This window comes from Zerene cesonia, chromosome 10 (genome assembly GCF_012273895.1).
Source record: "Zerene cesonia ecotype Mississippi chromosome 10, Zerene_cesonia_1.1, whole genome shotgun sequence".
NCBI classification, from domain to species: domain Eukaryota; kingdom Metazoa; phylum Arthropoda; class Insecta; order Lepidoptera; family Pieridae; genus Zerene; species Zerene cesonia.
The window spans coordinates 5,674,393-5,696,164 of NC_052111.1; the positions used below are offsets into that span (position 1 = coordinate 5,674,393).

At 33.9% G+C, this 21,772-nt stretch overlaps 4 protein-coding genes across 4 annotated transcripts; all 4 read left to right on the forward strand.

Annotated features, from left to right (window-relative positions):
• Positions 1-7: 7 nt before the first annotated feature.
• On the forward strand, positions 8-1,033 carry LOC119829572 (pancreatic lipase-related protein 2-like; the record flags this gene model as incomplete). Its single annotated transcript, XM_038352143.1, has 3 exons — positions 8-338; positions 418-751; positions 988-1,033. Coding segments are annotated over 3 exons (711 nt in total), but the record flags the coding sequence as incomplete, so codon positions are not given.
• A 2,981-nt stretch (positions 1,034-4,014) lies between these two features.
• On the forward strand, positions 4,015-6,093 carry LOC119829375 (pancreatic triacylglycerol lipase-like). Its single transcript, XM_038351845.1, has 5 exons — positions 4,015-4,019; positions 4,187-4,429; positions 4,797-5,191; positions 5,264-5,597; positions 6,048-6,093. The coding sequence occupies exons 1-5, from the start codon at positions 4,015-4,017 to the stop codon at positions 6,091-6,093; spliced, it is 1,023 nt and encodes a 340-aa protein (XP_038207773.1).
• A 2,639-nt stretch (positions 6,094-8,732) lies between these two features.
• Positions 8,733-10,789, forward strand: LOC119829571 (pancreatic triacylglycerol lipase-like). The gene is made up of 6 exons (XM_038352142.1): positions 8,733-8,769; positions 9,003-9,183; positions 9,269-9,532; positions 9,717-9,847; positions 10,128-10,464; positions 10,744-10,789. Exons 1-6 carry the CDS (start codon positions 8,733-8,735, stop codon positions 10,787-10,789), a joined length of 996 nt encoding a protein of 331 aa, XP_038208070.1.
• Positions 10,790-17,181: 6,392 nt separating this feature from the next.
• Positions 17,182-18,988, forward strand: LOC119829565 (pancreatic lipase-related protein 2-like). Its single transcript, XM_038352136.1, has 4 exons — positions 17,182-17,357; positions 17,611-18,005; positions 18,386-18,719; positions 18,943-18,988. The coding sequence occupies exons 1-4, from the start codon at positions 17,251-17,253 to the stop codon at positions 18,986-18,988; spliced, it is 882 nt and encodes a 293-aa protein (XP_038208064.1). The 5' UTR covers positions 17,182-17,250.
• The last annotated feature ends 2,784 nt before the right edge of the window (positions 18,989-21,772 follow it).

The window sequence follows — 21,772 nt, forward strand, 5'->3', positions numbered from 1 at the left end:
TTCAAATTACCGTAGTAACAGACAAACTAAAGTTGTTGTTCACGGATGGAACAGCAATGGAAATTCAGCAATAAATCCATTGATTACTTCAGCGTATCTTGATGTAGCCGACGTTAATGTAATCGTCGTTGACTGGAGGAACGCAGCTAGTGGCATTTACTCCACATCTGTGCGTGATGTCCCAAGCGTCGGACAGCATCTTGGAAACTTCTTACAGTTTGTTATTAACACAATGGGCGGAAACTGGAACAACTTCCATCTAATTGGCTTCAGTTTGGGAGCTCATATCGTTGGTAATGCTGGTCGCACTGTCGGAGGCCGTCCTGTCCGTGTTACAGGTAAATTATTTACTAAATGTAAAAAAATACTTACGTTACATCACTTATAACTCAAATTTTAATAATGAACAATTTGTAGGTCTTGACCCTGCTGGTCCTCAATGGGGTGGTAACTCGCTTGCTCTGAACCGTCGCGACGGTGTATATGTTGAAGCTATCCACACCGATGGTGGTCTGCTCGGTATCTTCGACCCGATCGCTGACGCGGACTTCTATCCCAATGGCGGTAGAAACGCCCAGCCTGGATGTTCTATCAGTACTTGCTCTCACAGCCGCGCCTACGAATTTTTCGCAGCTAGTGTTAGGTACAACCACTTCAACGGCAGGCGCTGCGCTAACCTGAATGAAGCCAGAAACAACAGATGCACTGGTGCTAATCTTCGCATGGGAAATCGTGACCTGAACAAGCGCGGGTGAGTTTCTTCTTTAATTAAATATACATTAAACATCTTTTGAACTACCACTTTTCTAATCTTTAAGAAATTCTTATAATAGCTATAGTAATCTTAAGTATAATACAAAGAACACATCAAAACTAAAAATGTATTCATACATCGTTTATAATTAGTTTTACTCACCCGGTTTTTTTGTGTTTAATTGTTCAGTATTTGTTAAATATTAATTATCAAACAAATTATTTATTTTCCAGATCTGGACTCTATGGTTTAACTACAGGACGTACTTGGCCTTTCTAAGCAATCTTTTGACATTCAAATGGACCGGTAATATCTTCGCAAAACTAAAATGATAATTGAAATATAAAAATGAAGGAGATTTGAACGTTTGTTGTAAGTTAAATAAATATTTAAAGATATGTGGTACTATTTCATTTATTTGTGATTTCATATTAAATACCATTTCTGTTTGCACGCATGTGCAAGATCTCGAACTCTAAAAAAATACATCAGCTTTTCTACTAATAACATAAACACCTACACAAAAGAACCAGACAGACTCATTGATATTAAGAAGATAAATATCGAAACCAAATAAAACCTATGAATCTCATATGAACATTTTCTATATTTTTGATGTGGAGAGGTGATTTCAGTCTGAGTCCTCTTAAAATAGGTTAAAAGATATGTTATACCCCTTACTAATAAAGCTGCCCAGATTAACGGTTAACAATTTGTGTAAATGTTAGCAAACGCCAGTGTTTGTAAGAAACGAGAAAAAGTCATAAACAATGATTGTATTTGGTTTTTCATCGCCAATAATGATGTAATAATTATATTTACCGTGGTGAATCACTGGTTTATAGCTTGCACTACTTGACTTCTTTCTAATTTAGGAGCATTATTATGTGTATATAATATTATCTATACTAATGTAATAAAGAAGAAAAGTTTTCTTTTGTACCCTAAAGGCTGGGAAACTACTGTTCCGATTTTGAAATTTCTTTCGCCAAAAGAAAGCTACATTATTCCCTTTTATTTTAATTATCCCGAGTGCTATAGCTATCCTATAGAATACTTCTTACTAATCTTGATAAATTTTCATAACCACGCGGACGAACAGCAAGTATCTATATAAAAAGCGAAAGGTCATTCACTCAAGATGTATGCTAGCACTTTATAAATTAGTACCTGGATGACCGCTTTGCTCGGTTTAACTTCGTGAAGTTATAAGATTGTTTATAAGCGTTTTTTTCCAAGATCGTTTAGGCATTTTTAAGTGAACACGTGCATTAAGAAGACACAAAACAATATAAACAATTAGTCTAACCTCAAAGCAAACACTCATTGACTTCGTTACTTAACAAAGCCATCTGCTGGAACTTTAATTATTCGCCAAAAAACAGTATTAGTATTATTATTCGCCAATAGATGTCAGGAAGAGTCACTAAGTTTAAGTCGATAAAAAACGAATATGACATTTTCTATAAAAGATTCCTAGCTAGATCGATTTATCGCCCCCAAAACCCCCTATATACTAAATTTCATGAAAATCGTTGTAGCCGATTCCGAGATTCCAATTATATATATATATATATATATATATATATATATATATATATATATATATATATATATATACAAGAATTGATACGTAATTGCTTAAACTTATTCAACCTTATCATATTATTTTACTCCTATTTTAACATAAAGAAAAAATACATTTATTTTTCTAGTATTAAATGGTTACTATTAAAATTTTTAGTATTTGCTATAAAATTTTTTAGTAGCCATTGTTAACCAAAAATTAACAATGGCTACTATGCGACAATTTATCATAGAAACTATTAAAAAGGGCAGCATTTCGTTGAGACATCATTATATTATTATTACATACCAATATACAGTGTGGAATTTTTATAAACCACCCCATAGGGAAAGTTCTTTTATTTTTATATTCTTATATCCTTGCCGATGTTAAGCACCACCCATAAACATTTGCAAAGGCTATATATGCCTAGACCAATTTTATTGATTAAGGGCTAAAAGGTAAAGTATGGAGGTAATAAAGGAAAAGATTTGGGACTGAACAAAATACATTAGGATGCTACTATTTTACGACGGTATTGTGTGGTATTTCTCCGGTGCGGTGGCCCAATTCGTGCTGAAGCGTGCTCGACTGACACACTGTATTCGAAAAATCGCTTTTCACACCTGGGCATTGAACAGTCTATAATCTGATCTCTTTCTGATTGCTCAAATCTTGATTAAATCTTTGATTAGATGAGAGGAAAATGTACTAATAAAAGAGGTTAGGCATTAGCTAAATATTTGCATTGCAGACGATGAATACATCAAGTTAGTAAATCTGAAAAAACACTGAATAGATAATAAAGTGTTAAAACACAACACTGTCACTAGACAACACATTGATCTTACCAATCAACATACTATGGAAATATTACATTTGATAAGAAATACATTAATACGCAGTGGCACACTATCTTGCGCATACTTTGATCTATCTATCCAAAGGATGGTTTTATTATGTCAATTAAATCATAAATTGCCAATTAAATAACACAATAATATAACGCAATGATTAGACAAGGACTTGAAGATAGACGCACAAATAAATAGCCATTGGTGTTTTGCAGTGGCATCTATAAGACAATGCAAGTGTTTCTTCCATTGTTGGTTAACATAGTATGTGAGTAGAACAAAAATAATCAATCGAACTATTAGGTTTCATCATCATCATCATCATCATCAGCCCATATATGTTCCCACTGCTGGGACACAGGCCTCCTATGAGAGTTCAGGCCATAATCCACCACGCTGGCCAAGTGCGGGTTGGCAGATGTCACATGCCGTCGAACTTTTAATTCTTGGACATGCCGGTTTCCTCACGATGTTTTCCTTCACCGTTGAAGCAGTGGTTATGTTATCTACATGCGCTGATAAATTGAAAAATCAATTTATTTCCTGCGCGCTCGCCCGGTCTCGAACCCCGACTTATCGATTTTGAAGTCCGAGATTCTCACCACTGAGCCACCACTGCTTTTAGAAGCCAACATCACGCGGTGTTCCCAGGCAGTCACCCATCCAAGTACTGACCGCGCCCGACGTTGCTTAACTTCGGTGATCGGACGAGAACGTGGTATGGACGTTGGCGTAGGTTAGGTTTAGTGTATGGCGTAGATTATAGGTTTAGTGTATCAAAATTGCTTTACTTCTAATTACTCGTAATATCGAAGCTCGCCACTAATTAAGTTTTTCCGATGAAGTTTGGAAGTTCTTTTTCAGGTTTCCGCAATCATAGGGTAAAAAGATCTCAATCAAACGAAAAAGCAATCAAACGAAATTACTCTATAATTGTTTATACTTTAAGAAGATGTATTGTTTTATTTTTATCGTGATATATCTCTATCTCTATGATACATAATTATTGAGTTATTTGTCTACATATTTGTATATATGTGCATTGTACAAACAAAAATACACGGCAGTGTGCGGTGGCAACTCCATCCCCTGGATACCAGGGGACAACAGTCAGTATGTAGAGGGAGTGAGCCGGTACGTGTGGATACCCGACGGCGACAGCGTACCCCACCTCGTGGACCTTGAAGAACCAGCAGATGAAAGCTTTTTAAATGCTAGAAATGGTGCTAACAATGCATATTGGCTATATACAAGGTACTTTTTAATCATTCCAATTTATAGCTGAAACTATATTGTTATACTAGTTGTGTCCGCGAGTTTATTCGCGCGTGTGAAGATTCAAATTCATACAAAATTCTTAAAAACAATTTATAGCACTATAAGACACAAGAAAGATTCATCAAAATCTCGATGGATTTTGATTAAGAAAATATGTAAGTTCAATTTTGTCGTGAGAGCCGGACAACAGACAATCAAGCTTCAAAACGATTTTTTTTTAATTGTGTTCCGTATCCCTAAGGGTATTTTTTTAAGTTTCTATTTAATGCTCAAAATCGAACTCTTCTACAAATTATATGTATAGATAATGAAGATTAAACCTTAAATTAATGATGAATTTCAGACGAAATCCACTAAACTACCAAACACTACGTCACAATGATGATAATTCTGTAAAGAACTCTAGCTACAACGATACCCTCCCGCTCGCAGTTATCGTGCACGGTTGGAGCAGCAACGGCCATTCAGCCATCAATCCTCTAATCCGAGATGCTATACTTCACGTAGGTGACTTCAATATTATCGTCGTAGACTGGCATAAGGCAGCTAATAGCTTGTATACAACCTCCGTCAGAGCGGTCCCATGCATTGGTAATCATCTTGGCAACTTCGTGCAATGGCTATTTGATAACCATGGTGGGAACTGGGATAAAGTACACTTCATTGGCTTCAGTCTGGGCGCACACGTTGTCGGTAACGCAGGACGAGCTGTCAGCGGACGTATTAAACGTATTACTGGTTAGTTATCTTATTTATTTGGTGCAAACTATTGTGATAAATTTTATAGATAAAGAATATTTTATAATGTAGGTCTGGATCCTGCCGGTCCTGAATGGAGTGGTAACTCAGGAGCACTAAAACGCAGCGATGCAGGATATGTTGAATGCATTCATACGGATGGTGGTCTTCTTGGTACTTTCCATGCAATCGGTGACGCTGACTTCTATCCCAACGGTGGAGGTAACCGCCAGCCAGGATGCTTCATCAGCACCTGTTCACACAGCCGCTCCTATGAGCTTTTTGCTGATACGGTCAGATACAATCGTCTTAGTGGAAGGGAATGTGTAAATTTGAATGAAGCTCGCAGCAAGAATTGCTCAGGTGCTAAGCTCCGAATGGGTAACATAGATTTCAACAAGAAATCGTAAGTTATATTTATATAGGTATTTTAGAAATAAGTATAATTACTAAGATTTTACTAGATACAAATTTCCAATTGAAATAAGATTATGTTATTAAAGATGCAATATACAATTAATTTTATTGACCCCCAACGCAAAAGATGTTGTTAGTTTGACGTCGATGTCTGTGTGTGTATTTATCTGTGGCATCGTAGCTCTTTAACGAATGAACCCATTTCAATGCAGTTTTCTTCATTAGTTAAATGTCAGTTTCCGTACGGCTAAGCTGTGTTTTCAGATAGATTATTTGTTGGGTGAAACATTTTTACACAAATCCGTCCATATACGTATTAATTGAAAGATCTTGAACAAGAGAACACTATACACTATATCACATTCAAATTTAAGATAAACCACAAAATAGGATCGGGGGTTTTTAAATTTTAAATATATTTTTTTATCTTATATTTCAGGAGTGGAATATTTGGCCTCACAACTGGTTCAAAATCACCTTTTTAAAATACAAATGCTCAATTTCTGAAAAAATAAATGATTACCTACCAACATTCGTATGTTTTTTAAAGGTGATGAATACATCTTAAATCATCAACACAAATGGGCAATTGCCATATTAAAGGTAAAAATTGATTAGAGCTGTAGATATAACGTAAAACATAATATGCATTAGAAGTACATGCAGATAAGAACAATATTATAAATATCATAATAAGTAATTAATAATAATACATGGCTTAAGTTTTTATCGTTTCTTTACTGATATGTTATTATGATATTACAAGAAAATCTTTACAATCTTTGAAATAATTTTGATATTCATATATTTACATTTGAAATTCAATATTTACGTATAAATAAAAAAATAGATTAACTGGTTATATTAATAATTATATAATTTGATTTCATTTGTACCCGTGGTAGAGAATAAGCGAGATTTTACTACTAGTGCTGCTCTTCTGACTGACAAAACTCCTAACCTAAACCTTTATTGATAGAATAAAAAAAAAACTCTGGGGATTTTTATTATTTGTCTACAAATATATTAAATAAACGAAACGCATTGAGCAAAAAACTCATTTGAGTAGGTTGTTAAATTTTGTTCTTGACACGGGACACAACTTCTATTGCGCCCAAAAATATATTAACATTCTGCACTCCTTCATATGTATTGGTATACTTTATATGTTTTAAGAATTACGAACTATAACGTTAGCGCAATTTTCTGAATAAGTTTACAAAGTCTTTCCATCCAGTATTTATATATAGATGTGTAGAAGTAAAACTGTATTAACTTGTATTAACTCTTTTAACGTCCTTTGTTTCCTTTAATCACCGATCAACAACATTTGGTGTTTGTCTTTATAATTCTTAATCCTTTGTCGTGATTAAAAAGCAAGTAAAGTAAGATAACAATTTATAAAAATAAATAAATTAATTGATTAGCACTATTATGTATTTATTTATTTTATTTTTAGCATGCTGGACCCCGCGATTTCACAAAAAAAAACAAAAAAAAAAGTAAAAGTACAAAAGCGGTCTTTTGGGTCTTTCACAGTCATACAGCTCGTTTGACCATCCAGGCTGAGAAGTAAAAAAAATAATATACACAGATATTCATTAATGAAAACATAAATAAATAGTAATAGAGTACAACGTATAGTAATGGAATGGTATTGATCTTCAATACCAAAAGGCTATCAGCGGAAGCTGGTCTATCTAAAGATATGACATGGTTGAAAGATATTGTTCTGACTCTAAACTTAGACAAAATAAAATTACATAATTCCCTTTGGTCTTCTCAGACAAAGGATTTATCAATAAATGCACATACGTGCAACACTCATAATGATAAAACATGTTACCGCAAACAATTAATTCCCTCTGTCACCATTAAATAGCTAGGTGTACACTTGGACAATCAGCTCAGAAGCATCACATTCAAATACTGTCATCTTGTATTCGCAAACTCATGGTTATATTCAAAAAGCTTCGATTAAATGCTGACCAAGATTTATTAAAAAAGGTTTATTATGCAATATGTCAATCGATATTATCTTATTGCATTCAATCGTGGGGTGGAGCGTCTTAAAGACAAATGCTGAAAGTTGAAATAGCGCAAAGAGCAGTATTAAAACTTATGATGTCCAAGCCTATATATTATCCCACTACAGCTCTCTATAGTGAATGTAAAGTTCTATCCATTAGGAAGCTCTTTATACTAAACTAAGTTCTTACTACTCACACGCAGTCGAACTGGAATGAGCTCACTCACGCTCACTGGTGAGAAAAGGCGCAGGGATAAAATTTTAAGTTTGCCGTTTGTTCACACATGCTTTTTGGAGTCCACTTCTATATTACAAAATCAATAGTCTTTTTTACTCCGTAATATGACGTTATCTAATTTAAAGAAAAATATAACAAATTTGTTACTTACCTTCTCTTACGCTTACTTACGCACGCACGCACGCACGTACGCACAACACACACACACACACACACACACAAATAAACTCACTGCATGCTGATATTATATAACTAAGCTTTTTATATAACTGATGTTTTATTTTTTTAAATAAATGGAATTGTCTGTCTGTCTGTTTAGCAATGATGGCTAGGTCTAGAGTGGAAGGCGTCGGTCGTCTCTAGCACAGGTGTATTCCTAGTTGAGGCGATCGTCGTGTCTGATTTGTGTTAAATCTATGTATTTTTGCTAAATAATTGATTTATTACTATTATTATAATTAGAATTAAAAAAAAAAGCTTGGAGATTGCGCGCCTAATAAAATCAAGCAAAGTAACAATCTGTTGGAACCAATATAAGAGGTATTAAAAAACTGGTACAGGAAACTTATAAGAGGAAGCCACTCAAGTTGTTAGAATATCATAGGTGATTTATTTTGCCTAACCTAATAAAGTAATGTCCAAATTGTATAATATATTCCAAAAGCTATGCAAATATTTCTGAAACGCATTATTAGTAGGTACATAGTAACAAAGGAGGTATTAGAATGAATATACGATTTTTATAATCCAATATGATTAACTAAAAAGCAATTATCTTTGATAATAATTATGAGATAAACCAAGATATACCCACAAATAAAAACGAATGGCTCGTGCATAACGTACTTTCTGCGAAAATGAAGCTCCTAGTGGTGCTTATTTCCCTCGTAGCACGTAAGTTAAATATACATACATTCTACTATACATCAATAGAATTAAACACATTTTAATATTTAGAAATTAAATACTTTTTAACGGATTTTAAGAGGGAGACGGGTCGTGTTAATGATATAATGAATAAATCGAGTTTAAAATCAGTTAAAAAGTCTTGAATTTGTAAATGTATAATACTCGCGTAAAATCAAACACAATAATCTACATCTTAATATTTTCATTCTATTTGTCAGTGTGTGCTGGAGGCAGAATTTCATCTACGCCAGGTGATAATAGCCATTATGTAGAAGGAGTTAGCCGCTACATTTGGATGCCCGATGGTGACGGCGTCCCACATATCGTTGACTTACATGCACCAGCTTCGGACGCTGTAAGTCTTAATGGAGCTAATAATGAATATTGGCTCTATACAAGGTACTTGAGTTTATATTTATCAATCCAGAGGTACACCATATAATCAATATTCGTAATAAATAACGATCGTAATTATATTTTTCAGACGCAATCCTCACAGCCAACAACTGTTAAGGCACAATGACCTTAACTCTGTCCGAAATTCTAATTTTAATGCTAACAGACCCATCAAAGTAGTAGTCCACGGTTGGAACAGCAAAGGGACCTCAAAAATGAATCCACAAATTCGGGATGCCTTGCTGCAAATCGATGATTTTAATGTTATAATCGTTGACTGGCGTAGGGCAGCTATGGGCACATACACAACATCAGTGCGGGCTGTCCCCAGCGTTGGCCAACATCTCGGACAGTAAATATATTGTTTCCCTTATATAAAAGTCAATTATATATTTATTTTTCTTAGTTGTACAAATTTTCATAAAGAAATGAAGATAGCAAAATCTCTAAACAGAAAAATTGTACAAATGGTGGCCTTATGGCTCAAGCCGTCTGTACCAATTATTATGTTATTAAATCTGCATATTGTATCTCAGATTCCTGCAGTGGCTGATAAATAATTTCGGTGGTAACTGGAACAATGTACATCTGGTTGGATTCAGTTTGGGAGCTCACGTTATTGGTAACGCAGGCAGGACTGTAAATGGTCGAATTGGACGTTTGACAGGTATGAAGTGGAAGTATTTTGTTGCTACAAAAGAAAGAAAGAAAAAAAATGTGAGCCGTCACGGGACGCCTAGCAGATGTGAAACATTGACATTATTTTATAAAATTAATATGCAAAGAAAAGACTGTGACAGGAACTAAATATGTCATAATGATAAAATAAATGAAAACAATGAAAACTTAAAAGTACAAAAAATAAAACTGAATATTTCTTACATATATTTCTAATAACTTTGTATTTGTCGGGGTCAAACAAATTTAATGTTTATCATTTTTATCAGGTCTTGACCCTGCTGGTCCTCAGTGGGGTAGAAACTCGAATGCTCTTAGAAGAAGCGATGGCGTTTACGTAGAATCCATCCACACTGACGGAGGCCTGTTGGGTATTTTCGATCCAATTTCCGACGCTGATTTCTACCCGAATGGTGGAAGAAACCGTCAACCTGGCTGCTTGGTCAGCACGTGCTCTCACAGCCGAGCTTACGAGTTGTTTGCTGCTAGTGTTGTATACAGAACCCGTTTCAATGGACAACGATGCGATAACCTTAACGACGCTCAGAGAAACCGATGCTCCGGGACCACGCTGCGTATGGGTAACGCTGATCTAAATAAGCGAGGGTTCGTATACATTCCTATTCTAATTTAAATCAGATTAATGATTAAAATTGTCTATTTATAAACATGATTGATAGCCATTACGTTTATATTCTCAAAGTGCGGATAATTTTTTCTTTTAATATCAGCAGTATATAGCAAATTATTGAAAAAAAAACTGTTATTTTAAAAGGAAACAACATTTCCATAATTTCATGTTAACTATATTCCAATATACTTTATATTTTACATGTCTCTAATTCTATATAATAAACAATAAATATATTTTAATTATTCCTACAGATCTGGACTCTATGGACTCAGCACTGGATCAAATTGGCCTTTCTAAGAATCTAGAAAAAACACCTCCACTACACGTATTGAATAATACCTGTATGAGCTTACTGCAATAGCTGCTAAAATAAATAATTTCAAAAATCTTTTAAACTTATTTTTTCATCCCCTGCTATATAATGTTTTTAGATAAATGAAATAAAGTATTCCTACTTACAGCATGTCACACCTAAAATAAATTACACCTATGAATTCGATGTTGTAACTACAACATCGCCACTAGTATCCCACCCGCGGTTTTGCACGCCCAGTAAAAGAAAAAGACAGTCACGGCATTTCCGTGGGATTAACGGAATGATTATTATCCTATGTCCTTTCAAGTTCTAACTATCTTCGTGTCACATTTCATTTATCATTCAGCATTTTAAATCATTTAAATTTCAGCATTTATAATATTAGGAAGTATAATCTTATGACTTATCAGCTTTTAAGACCAGTTCATTCACATGTACTCAATGGTATGTCATTGTTTTCAATTTCAAGTTCAATTCAGAATTGCAATTTTTTATTTTGATATTTATTAATAGCAGATAAAATTTTTCGAAAATACCTTTGATATGGATTCGAACCTTAAAACCTGCATATAAAAATACAGCATAAAAGTACAGTACATGTCAAACAACTGCAATGTAAAATAATTAGACAATGAAATAAATTGAAAGACATTGAAGTTATTGAGTTAAAAAACGTTTGATATGGATATCATCCCATCGCTGGGACACAGGCCTCCTATGAGGGTTCAGGCATTATCCACCACGCTGGCCAAGTGCGGGTTGGCAGATGTCACATGTCGTCGAACTTTTTTGATTCTTGGACATGCCGGTTTCCTTACGATGCTTTCCTTCACCGTTTCGAGAAGTGGTGATGTTATCTACATGCGCAGATACATTGAAAAATCAATTTATTTCCTGCACGCTCGCCCGGTCTTGAACCCGGACTTATCGATTTTGAAGTCCGAGGTTCTCACCACTGAGCCACCACTGCTTTTTTTTTGATATGGATATACATCATCATAATACTATGACCGCAACAAGAACGTGTCAAGTTCCGAAAGTGACACGATATGCTCTACTGTCGGGGACGGAACGATCTAGTGGGAAGTGTCATACTTTTCAATACAAATACCTTTATGCCTAACATTTTCGTGTTATGATCATAGTATGATACGTAGTAGTGGATAGTGTCCTTAAGAGATAGCCTAGTCCTTCATAATAAACCTAATGACGCCGAGCAATAATAAATTATTAAATAATCAGACGTAGAACGCGAGACGTAGTCTTATAGACGCTTTAACCCTAAATTTACCACTTCCAAATATATTTTACAACTTCTATAACATTAACCACCACGTTATGTCACGAAAAATAATGTAGAATTTACTATCAAACGTAAAAATTATCACGTCTAAACGGTAAAATCAGGATATTGTATATGCACGACCAAAAAAAACCACAAAGAATTGAAATCCCTTTTGAATATGGAACGTCCGCACCCCGTCGGATTGAGAAAAATAATATATTTTTTTTAACATATATCGTGGACTGATCTTATCACAATCTGAATTCTCACAAGATAATACCTCAATTAACCGTGCAAATATTGCTATATCGTATCATGCCATATTTAATTATGATAACCTTAAAGATATAATTAGTTTCTTATGATGACGTTTGTTATATATTTCATGAAAGTTCTATTGGAAAAATGTGCTGTTGACGGACTTGGAATATTGCATGAATTAACAATGGAATCATAAGTACCATCGTACCAATTTATAACTTTTATTACAAATTTTTAAAAATAGGTATAATGGATCATTAGACGCGTCCATACTGCGGTGACGCCGTAAACCACTAACAACCCATGATCATACCTCAGCAATCGGAATCAGATCATATTTTTGCATGGTTATATACATATTGCATACTGTAGGCATTGGACATTTTTCTAAATTTCCTTCATTTATATGCTGAATTGGACCTGTAACTTATTAATACACGATTTTATGTAAATTAAGCAAATAATGTTATTTCTGTGGCACATTTTAGCACAAACTAGAGTGTTGTGAAATTGATTTTTGACCGAATTATTCGGTAATTTAAGAAATATCGATCCATTAAATACAGGGCTATATATATATATATTAGTACATAGTTTACATAAAACACAATTTTCCCTTGAGGATTCCATTCCCAAACTCTTATTATCTATCAAGAGGATGCCTAAAATATTTAAAAAGGTAATCCGCAATTCCATAAAATCACGCTGTTGTGACGAGACAGCATGACAAACAAACAAGCACAATGTCGAATCACAGTATTAAGTAAAGATCGTTCTTATATTATAAATGCAAAATGCAAAAGTTTGTGAGGATGGATTGTTGTATATGTGTATGTATGTTTGTTACTCTTTCACGAAAAAATTACAGAATGATTGCAATGAAATTTGGTACGTAGATAGCTGGAGAATTGGAATAACACATAGCCAACTTTTTATCCCGATATTCCTGCGGGATACAGACTTACGCGTTATATAAATTTCCCAATATTATGTAAAATTTTCAGATCTACAGTCATATCGATGTATGTTTAAAACAACACGAGTCTTTGATAGCTCCTTATTCCAATTAGTAATAAACTAGTTAATGCGGGTGTCTTGGCCCACTCGAGTGTTGATAGCGAACAATTAGGTTTTCATTGATATAAATGTCTTACATTGCTCGATTAATCAGTCTTCTGATTCTTGACACACTCTGATTTCTTTTGTTAGGCCCCACGGGGCATCAAACTCAATTCTCCTCGGTTCCATGCTCACGCAGTTAAAATTTGATGTTTTAAGTTTTATACAATACATAAATGGTAATAATCAAGGGATATCTGCTGTGCAATGCTAATTTAATGAATAAAAAACATCAGCTTGATATTATCTCAATGATGGAATACTTTAATATCATTCATAATATTATGTGTTTAGAGGGTGATAGCTGTTGGTGTAGCTAACATATTTGTATATTTTTTTGCCAATTCATGACATCATTCGTATCTTTTACCATTTTAGAAGCGCACGTGTAAAAGACATTTTTTACTCCTTGTTTAACTAAATATGCTAATACCCTGTTTTTAAACTGACTTCAAAAAAGGGGTTCTCAATTCGATTCAATTTTTTTGGTTTTTTACCTCAGACATTTCGACTATGTCAACCGATTTTGATGATTCATTTTATAAAACTAAACTGCTTTTTATTTAGTCCCATTTAAATTTGATCTAGTTCTGATAGTTACAAGGCAATTTTTTGTTAATTAATTTTTTAAACAAATCAGAAATGATAAGAAAAAAAAACATTATCTTTTAGTGTAAATTAAAATCAAAAGTATTTTGCGGTCTATTCGCTAAATAAACGAACAATAGTTCCCATTAAAAATGTATATACATAGATAAAACAGACATTCCTCGAACGTAATCTTTATTTTAATAAAAACAAATTCAATTATTTGGCACTTTTGTGGATGGTCTTAATCTAATCTAAAAACAGTTATAGAGATCAATCAATCAGCATTTACGAAATATTCAAAATGTATGTGATATGCCACTTATAATATATTTTGTATGGCTGCAAAAATGACACCATTGTAGTCAAAACAAACGAGTTTATAAAGTATCGTAAATATGTTATATAGGTCCACAAAAACAGACGAAGGTGCAGGCGAAGAGCTAGTGATTTTAAGAGTTTTATTTCAGGAATATGGCTAAATACGCAACAGAAATATTGTTATCATGCAAGACCATCCTTTCAAATTTTATCCACAAACTGATTTTTATTTTTCAATTTTTTATATTTACACTAAACATTAAATACATAAACATTATATATATTTAAATAACACAACATTTTAACTGAGATTTATAATATGCTTACACAAATTTGACTAACAGCAAGCGACTGTTTTTTATGTATTTGTTATACTGGACGAACAAAAAAAACGTTATTATCTATTATTTTGTCATTAGTCACATTCATTCTTCTGGTCATTGCAATAAATCCTACCCTTTTTCGATCTAAATAAGTTTTGATGAAATTTTTGTGATTTTTAACGTCTATTGTGGATATACTTTTTACGAAATATTTTATTTTAAATATCTTACTTTGTGGAGAAAATTCAAATAACGTAGATTTGTATTCAATTTTCTGATATTTTTGCAATGCCATGGTTGCAGGGTTATTGTTTATGAATAAACGAAGTACGTATTTGGGTCGCTTTACCAGAATCCTGTTCTAAAAATCGTCTGCGTTCTATTTTGATTTATATTTTCTATTGCTATTCATTATATACTTGCTATTAATTAATGAATATTAAGGTTTTAAACAATTCTAGTAACCCAAATCATAAACTGTTGACTTTTCCCAACATAGGTCGAGGCACCTAGAGATGTTTCACATGTGTTACTTATATAGCTATAATAGTAAATATTCATGACATTAAATCTGTTTTATTTTATTTTTATTTTATTAAAACATTTACGGTGTTCGCTAATAACTGTTGATACTTAGGATTTGTCCTGTAATAAAGTACCTGAATAAACGCATATCTAGTGTATAGCTCAAAATGAAATAAACACATCTGAGTAAAAAAAAAACATTTTTTTTTTTTTGTGATGAGTGAAAAAAAGACAAATATGACAATTAGATAACAGACAAGATTAATTATGTTAGCAAAATGGACAACGAGGTGAGATAACAATAATTATGATAAAAACACATTTGCAATATAAAAGGGAAGAGAACTAAGTGTTGGGAACACAAAATCGGCCTAAGTGATGAAGTCCGCCATTCTCTTACTAGCTACCGTTACATGTAAGTAAAGATTCCATAAATATTACATACGTGTGAACATTTAATCAAATATTTATAGTGCTGTCTTTTAACTATATCAGTTTGATATTAGTGTAAGCTCATTATTTTTGAACACTGGGCAGTTGCCCACGGCCGCATGTAATAGTTCGTGTCAGACCAAAGGATATACAACTTTTTTTCAATAAATAACCAATACGACTAACTATAAACACCTAATTGTTATATCTGTGAGCACAAATGTTTAGTGTTTTTCATGTCATATTTTATTCTTGCTATACAAATTACGTAATCAATTTGAATTTAACGAGCAATGTATAGCGCCAAATTTAAGTTGATTAAAGCAAAAATGTGTAAATAAATAGAAAAGTAATGTTTGATTTGAAGACGAGAAATTAGTCTGAGTCTTACTTGGTAGTATACATACCGTGATCTTTTTTTATATGAAGATATATAATATGAATCGATCCGACCATATTATATATTTTATATCGATACTCGACCAACTCTAAATTTAATGAACAATTGTCTAGTCTGTCTATATGAATCACGATAGCAAATCACGCCGAAATTACTTATAGCATTAACTTATAGAATTAAATATAGCATGCTTCGAGATCGTACTACCAAATAATAATACCATACACCTAGTCCCGGTACAGAAAAGTTCAATTACGTGAGCTTTAAAAGAAAAAATGTTATCATTATCAAGTCGTCATTATTTTTTCTCTTGTTTGTTGTGCCTTTAAAGTATTCAATTATATACTTTAAAGGCAAGGTCACTTATGTTGTAGTTATGAAATTTTACAGGTCTTACACCATATATGTGTTTTTCACTTCATAAATGTATTAAATCACTGCACGATAGAATTGAAAATAACTAAATATCGGAGTGTTTATGTTATTTTCACGTTTAAGTGACGTTAACCATGAATATCAAAACGGAGGGGGTTTAAGCTTATAATATCTCTAATTCGAATAAAAAAATATTAATAAATACACAGCATAAATATCATAATACTATATATAGGCAAAAAAATGTCAAATAAATTAAAAAAGAACTTGTGCTATAACTTTATAAAAGAGCAGCGTAAGTGGGTACGATGTTCCATTTAAGGAGAATTGCTTTTGATAAAAAATACTGTTACATAATCATGGTACGGAGTATTATAATGCACAGGCATATTATTTAAACCCACGATTCTAAATTTAATCAATTATTTATTTAATATGGTTTCTATTTTTCAATAACGAATTGTTCCAATACATCGTTCAATACCTACTGCCAGGGAAGATTCCACATTATGATTAAAATATGATGCAACATCGTACGATGAGTGGGGAAGCCGGAAACCCATATCTTTACCAGTCCATTTCTCTTCATCGATTCTCTCCTTATTCTTAATTTTTTTTTCTAGCAACACGTTTGCAGACGCTTTTGCCATCTTTTTTATTGTTTTTTAAACTGTTAATATTAGGTGTAAAGCATAAAAGACGTATAGTCTTTATCTCAACATATATTTTTTTGCAGTGTGTACGTGTAGCGTTATACCCACCACCCCGGGGGATAATAGCCACTATGTGGAAGGAGTAAGCCGATACATCTGGATGCCTGATGGCGATGGTGTTCCTCATCTCGTAGACCTTGAAGCCGAGGAAGAACCTACAACAAACAGAAATGCTGGAGCTCGGAATGCATACTGGCTGTTTACTAGGTGAAAAACTATTCCTTTAAGATTCCAGTTAGAGACTACAATATTACATTACCTACAAATGTTTGCAATTTAAACATTTCCATACGTAGCCAGCAACGTCACCATGACGCCTTAGTAAGGCAGAGCTTTTACAATGAAAGGAACCTATATAGCATGTATTTAAATTACGGGAAGGTTAGATGTAAAAAAAATTCACTTAACATCTATCGTAGAAATCTAAAACCATTATATGTAATCTCAACTTCTTTTATAGGAACAACCGCAACAACCATCAAGTTCTGGTGCACAATAATGCTAATTCAGTGCGTAATTCAAATTACCGTAGTAACAGACAAACTAAAGTTGTTGTTCACGGATGGAACAGCAAGGGAACTTCAACACTAAATCCAATGATCACTTCGGCATATCTCGATGTAGCGGATGTAAACGTTATCGTCGTTGACTGGAGGAACGCAGCTAGTGGCATTTACACCACCTCTGTGCGTGATGTCCCAAGCGTGGGACAGCATCTTGGAAACTTCTTACAGTTTCTTATTAACACAATGGGAGGAAACTGGAACAACTTCCACCTAATTGGCTTTAGTTTGGGAGCTCATATCGTTGGTAATGCTGGTCGCACTGTCGGAGGCCGTCCTGTCCGTATTACAGGTAAATGAATCTTTAAATATTTATTAAACTTTTTAGAAAACAGGTTGGGTAGTATTTTTAATTTAAGATGTAATTTTAACTTGTCAGTGTTTAAATAGAACAATTAATAGTAATTTGAAAATATTGGGATTTCAAATTAGAATTTGAATATACGTATTCCGTTCAAAGTCTAATTTAAAGCTTTAAGTCAATAGAACAATCATTCACAAACCTCAATTGCATTAAAAAACTCCACATAAAACATACATTTTATGTTGGAATTTTTATTCATCCCTTTTTCTGTAAATGATTGCAATTTTGGCTGTTTTTCGTAGAAATGTAACTGTATCTTTGTCCAACAATATTAAAAATATTATATGAAATCAATTTATAATTTTTAGGTCTCGACCCTGCTGGTCCTCAATGGGGAGGTAATTCGCGTGCTTTGAATCGTCGCGATGGTGTATATGTTGAAACTATCCACACCGACGGTGGACTGCTTGGTATCTTCGACCCGATCGCTGACGCAGACTTCTATCCTAATGGTGGGAGAAACGCCCAGCCTGGCTGTTTGATCAGTACTTGCTCTCACAGTCGCGCCTACGAACTTTTCGCAGCTAGTGTTAGATACAACCACTTCAACGGCAGGCGATGCGCTAACCTGAATGAAGCCAGGAACAACAGATGCACTGGTGCTAATCTTCGCATGGGAAATCGTGACCTGAACAAGCGCGGGTGAGTTTCTTCTTTATTTTAATACAAAATTGTATGTGTAAGATTACAATAATAACAAAGTGCTATGGTGCTCACACGACTCTATTTTATGAGTATGAAGAATATATTTTTCGCTAGGGAATTCCAACGTTGTAATTAAAATTACTGATCTTAATTACAATATAATTGTCTCATTTGTAGAAAATTTTTATTTATATTTTATTCTTTATTATGTCTATTTCAGAACTGGCCTATACGGTTTGACGACAGGACGTTCTTGGCCTTTCTAAAGAATCTTATTTATGATCAACTGAACCGGTAATGATGGCGAAAAATACAAAATTATTTAATTTTTATTAATGAAAGCGAAATATTTTTGAATGTTTATTGTAAGTTAATAAATTTTCAATTTAACTAACTGACTTTTTATTTTGGTACCTATTGGTTTCTGCATGAGAATATGCCCAAAATTATTCCGACACTCCCCAGGCCCTATCGCATCGAGCTCACATCGCTCGCTCGGCTCTTGCGGTGGTTCAGAGTCAATATAACACGTTCTTCGCTTATCTATTGTTGTACAAATTATGAATATTCATGTGAAATGTATATAATGTTCAATGTCACAATACAAACTAATCGAAATAAGAAAGATATGACTAAACAATAATGTAAAAGACGGTTTTGTCGAGTTAATACGCAAACAAGTTGTAACAAAGGCACTTTGTGTAACAGAGAAAACTGTAATATTTATGAAATTTCTTTTGGCAACCAAAAAACCATAAGTGTAATCTCTGTAACAAAAAAGACATCACTTCTTAGCGATAGCGCCTATTTGTACCGCTTTTACTCTATTTGTGAATATTTTTTTGTTTTTATTTTGTTTTATGTGTGTGCAATAAAGTGTTTCATTATTATTATGTGTATCTCTCTATAATACTCGGGTACCTCCAGAAGGAAAGCACCCGGTCTTTTGGAAGGTTTACGTGGGGACACAGATCCAACACGCAGAGGCCCTTTACAGAATTTAATAATAATAATAATTATTATTTATTTATTTCTTATCAAATTACAAGATTTTTCTTAATTATAGACATTTACAATAAATGTGATAAGTGGCACCCGTTCTAGGCTGAGTTCAAAGAACTCGCCTCGTGGACAGGCACCAGCTTCTTTCCTTAGTACAGTTATATTAGTATGCCTTTAATTAAAATACATCATAATATTTATAATTTTCTTAATATTATATAGACAAGAAGTAAAATAGAAATTAATGAAATAAAACAAATAAAATAAAAACCTGAGTGTGTGTGAATGATTGTGTGGATGGGTGTATGTATATGTGTATGTGTGGATGCTAGTGAGTGTATGTGTTGATTGGTGTGCATCAGGAAGTGTTAGTAGTAAAATTATGAATAGAAAAATTATGTTTATAGTTTAATTTTCAACAAGTTTTCAGTGGTATCATATGAAAATTCTTGTAGCCATTTACTGACGGTTGTTTTACATTTAGTTTTATTTATATTATATATATTGAGTATTTTATTAACATTATTATAGACAAATCCCCCCAAAATAGCATAGAATTTCATAGGAAAATAATGACGGGAGCGGTTCACTTCACATACCATGAATGATCTTCTTTTGTTAAAGTTATTAATGTCGAAATTAAGTTCCTGATGTTTTTTTAAGATTATTTGCAGTACATATTTTAGCTTTAGTACATATTTAGCTGCCTTACAGTAAGTACCTGGCAATGTTTATATAGTTCGGCAGTGGGAAAATCGATTTGTCTGAAGGTCATTACTTTCAAAACTGATCTTTGGGCCCTCTCAACGTTGAGAATAGCGCTTTTAGCCTGTTCACCCCATGCAGTTATTCCATAAGTAATTATAGACTGACACAGCGCAAAGTATACCATTTTTAGTAATTTAAGGTACATTATGTATCGTAACTTTTTAAAAATTACTATCAGTTTACGAATACGCGCTGCAAGGAGGTAGGTGTGTTTCTTAAAGTTAAGGTTGCAATCAACCAGTATCCCTAGGTATTTTATATAATATAATTTAATGTGTTGTGGGGCACCAGCCGCAGCCTGCCCATGACTGGACTATAGAGATACAGCCCTGGGCAATCCGCGGCTGATGTAGGACTATTGCAAAAAAATGGCATGGGCTATGGAAAGGGGGTGTTCGATGGATTGGTAGGTTGGGTCTATGGGAAACTATGGGCGTCTGCCTTTTCAACTTCGAAAAATTGAAAAATAGTGGCAGACGGTGACTTGCCAGTTCGGTCGATGGGCTCCCAAAAAAGTTACCTAAAATGACAACAAGGGGGCAACACCAGCTGACTGGCTAGGGGTGTAGAGAGGTGCGGCACCGGTTTCACCATCGCGGGCCCGCAGGCCCGGATTGGGTTTCCCCTCTATTACGCCATTAGACACTTCCACCTCCGAGCATATAGCTCTTTCATCTCCACTCTGGACGGCCAATTAAGGCAAGCCAAAGGAGGGGATCCTGAACCTCGTCATTATTCACTCCGAACTGCCACCGAGACAATCCGGAGGTGAGAGAAGGGACCTCCCCCGGGAGAACTAAGGACCGCGGGGGCGCTACTCCCCGTCACCTCGCCACAAGGTGCCCTGCGGGCTTATTATTATTGTTATTACTACTATCTCTCCATAATACTCGGGTACCTCCAGAGGGAAAGCACCCGGTCTTTTGGAAGGCTTACGTGGGGACACAGATCCAACACGCAGAGGCCCTTTAGAGAATTTAATGTGTTGTGGGATTATTATTATTATTTAATTAGTTATTATTAAAAAAGAATGAATGTTGTCGCACTAACCGTCAATTAAGGTTCGATAATCTTAAAATTTTAATATGTTTTCCACCTTCTATCTATCAGTCTTGAATATTAAGATAATAAGTATTTGAAGCTAAGCTTCTCAAATTTCAAATGAATTCGTTTTTACGTGTGAAACAGACAAACCGACAAATAGTTACTCCAAATAATTCTTCTAAATATTTTCAATGTATAGAATTCGACCTGTTACTTAATATTTTAGTATAATTAAT

Coding starts and splice junctions, on each gene's coding strand:
- LOC119829571 (XM_038352142.1), top strand. CDS start 8,733: ATGAAGCTCCTAGTGGTGCTTATTTCCCTCGTAGCAC. Junction 9,184..9,268: donor GAATATTGGCTCTATACAAG/GTACTTGAGTTT, acceptor TATATTTTTCAG/ACGCAATCCTCACAGCCAAC. Junction 9,533..9,716: donor GTTGGCCAACATCTCGGACA/GTAAATATATTG, acceptor ATTGTATCTCAG/ATTCCTGCAGTGGCTGATAA.
- LOC119829375 (XM_038351845.1), top strand. Junction 4,430..4,796: donor GCATATTGGCTATATACAAG/GTACTTTTTAAT, acceptor GATGAATTTCAG/ACGAAATCCACTAAACTACC. Junction 5,598..6,047: donor ATAGATTTCAACAAGAAATC/GTAAGTTATATT, acceptor CTTATATTTCAG/GAGTGGAATATTTGGCCTCA.
- LOC119829565 (XM_038352136.1), top strand. CDS start 17,251: ATGCCTGATGGCGATGGTGTTCCTCATCTCGTAGACCTTGAAGCCGAG. Junction 18,006..18,385: donor CCGTCCTGTCCGTATTACAG/GTAAATGAATCT, acceptor TATAATTTTTAG/GTCTCGACCCTGCTGGTCCT. Junction 18,720..18,942: donor CGTGACCTGAACAAGCGCGG/GTGAGTTTCTTC, acceptor TGTCTATTTCAG/AACTGGCCTATACGGTTTGA.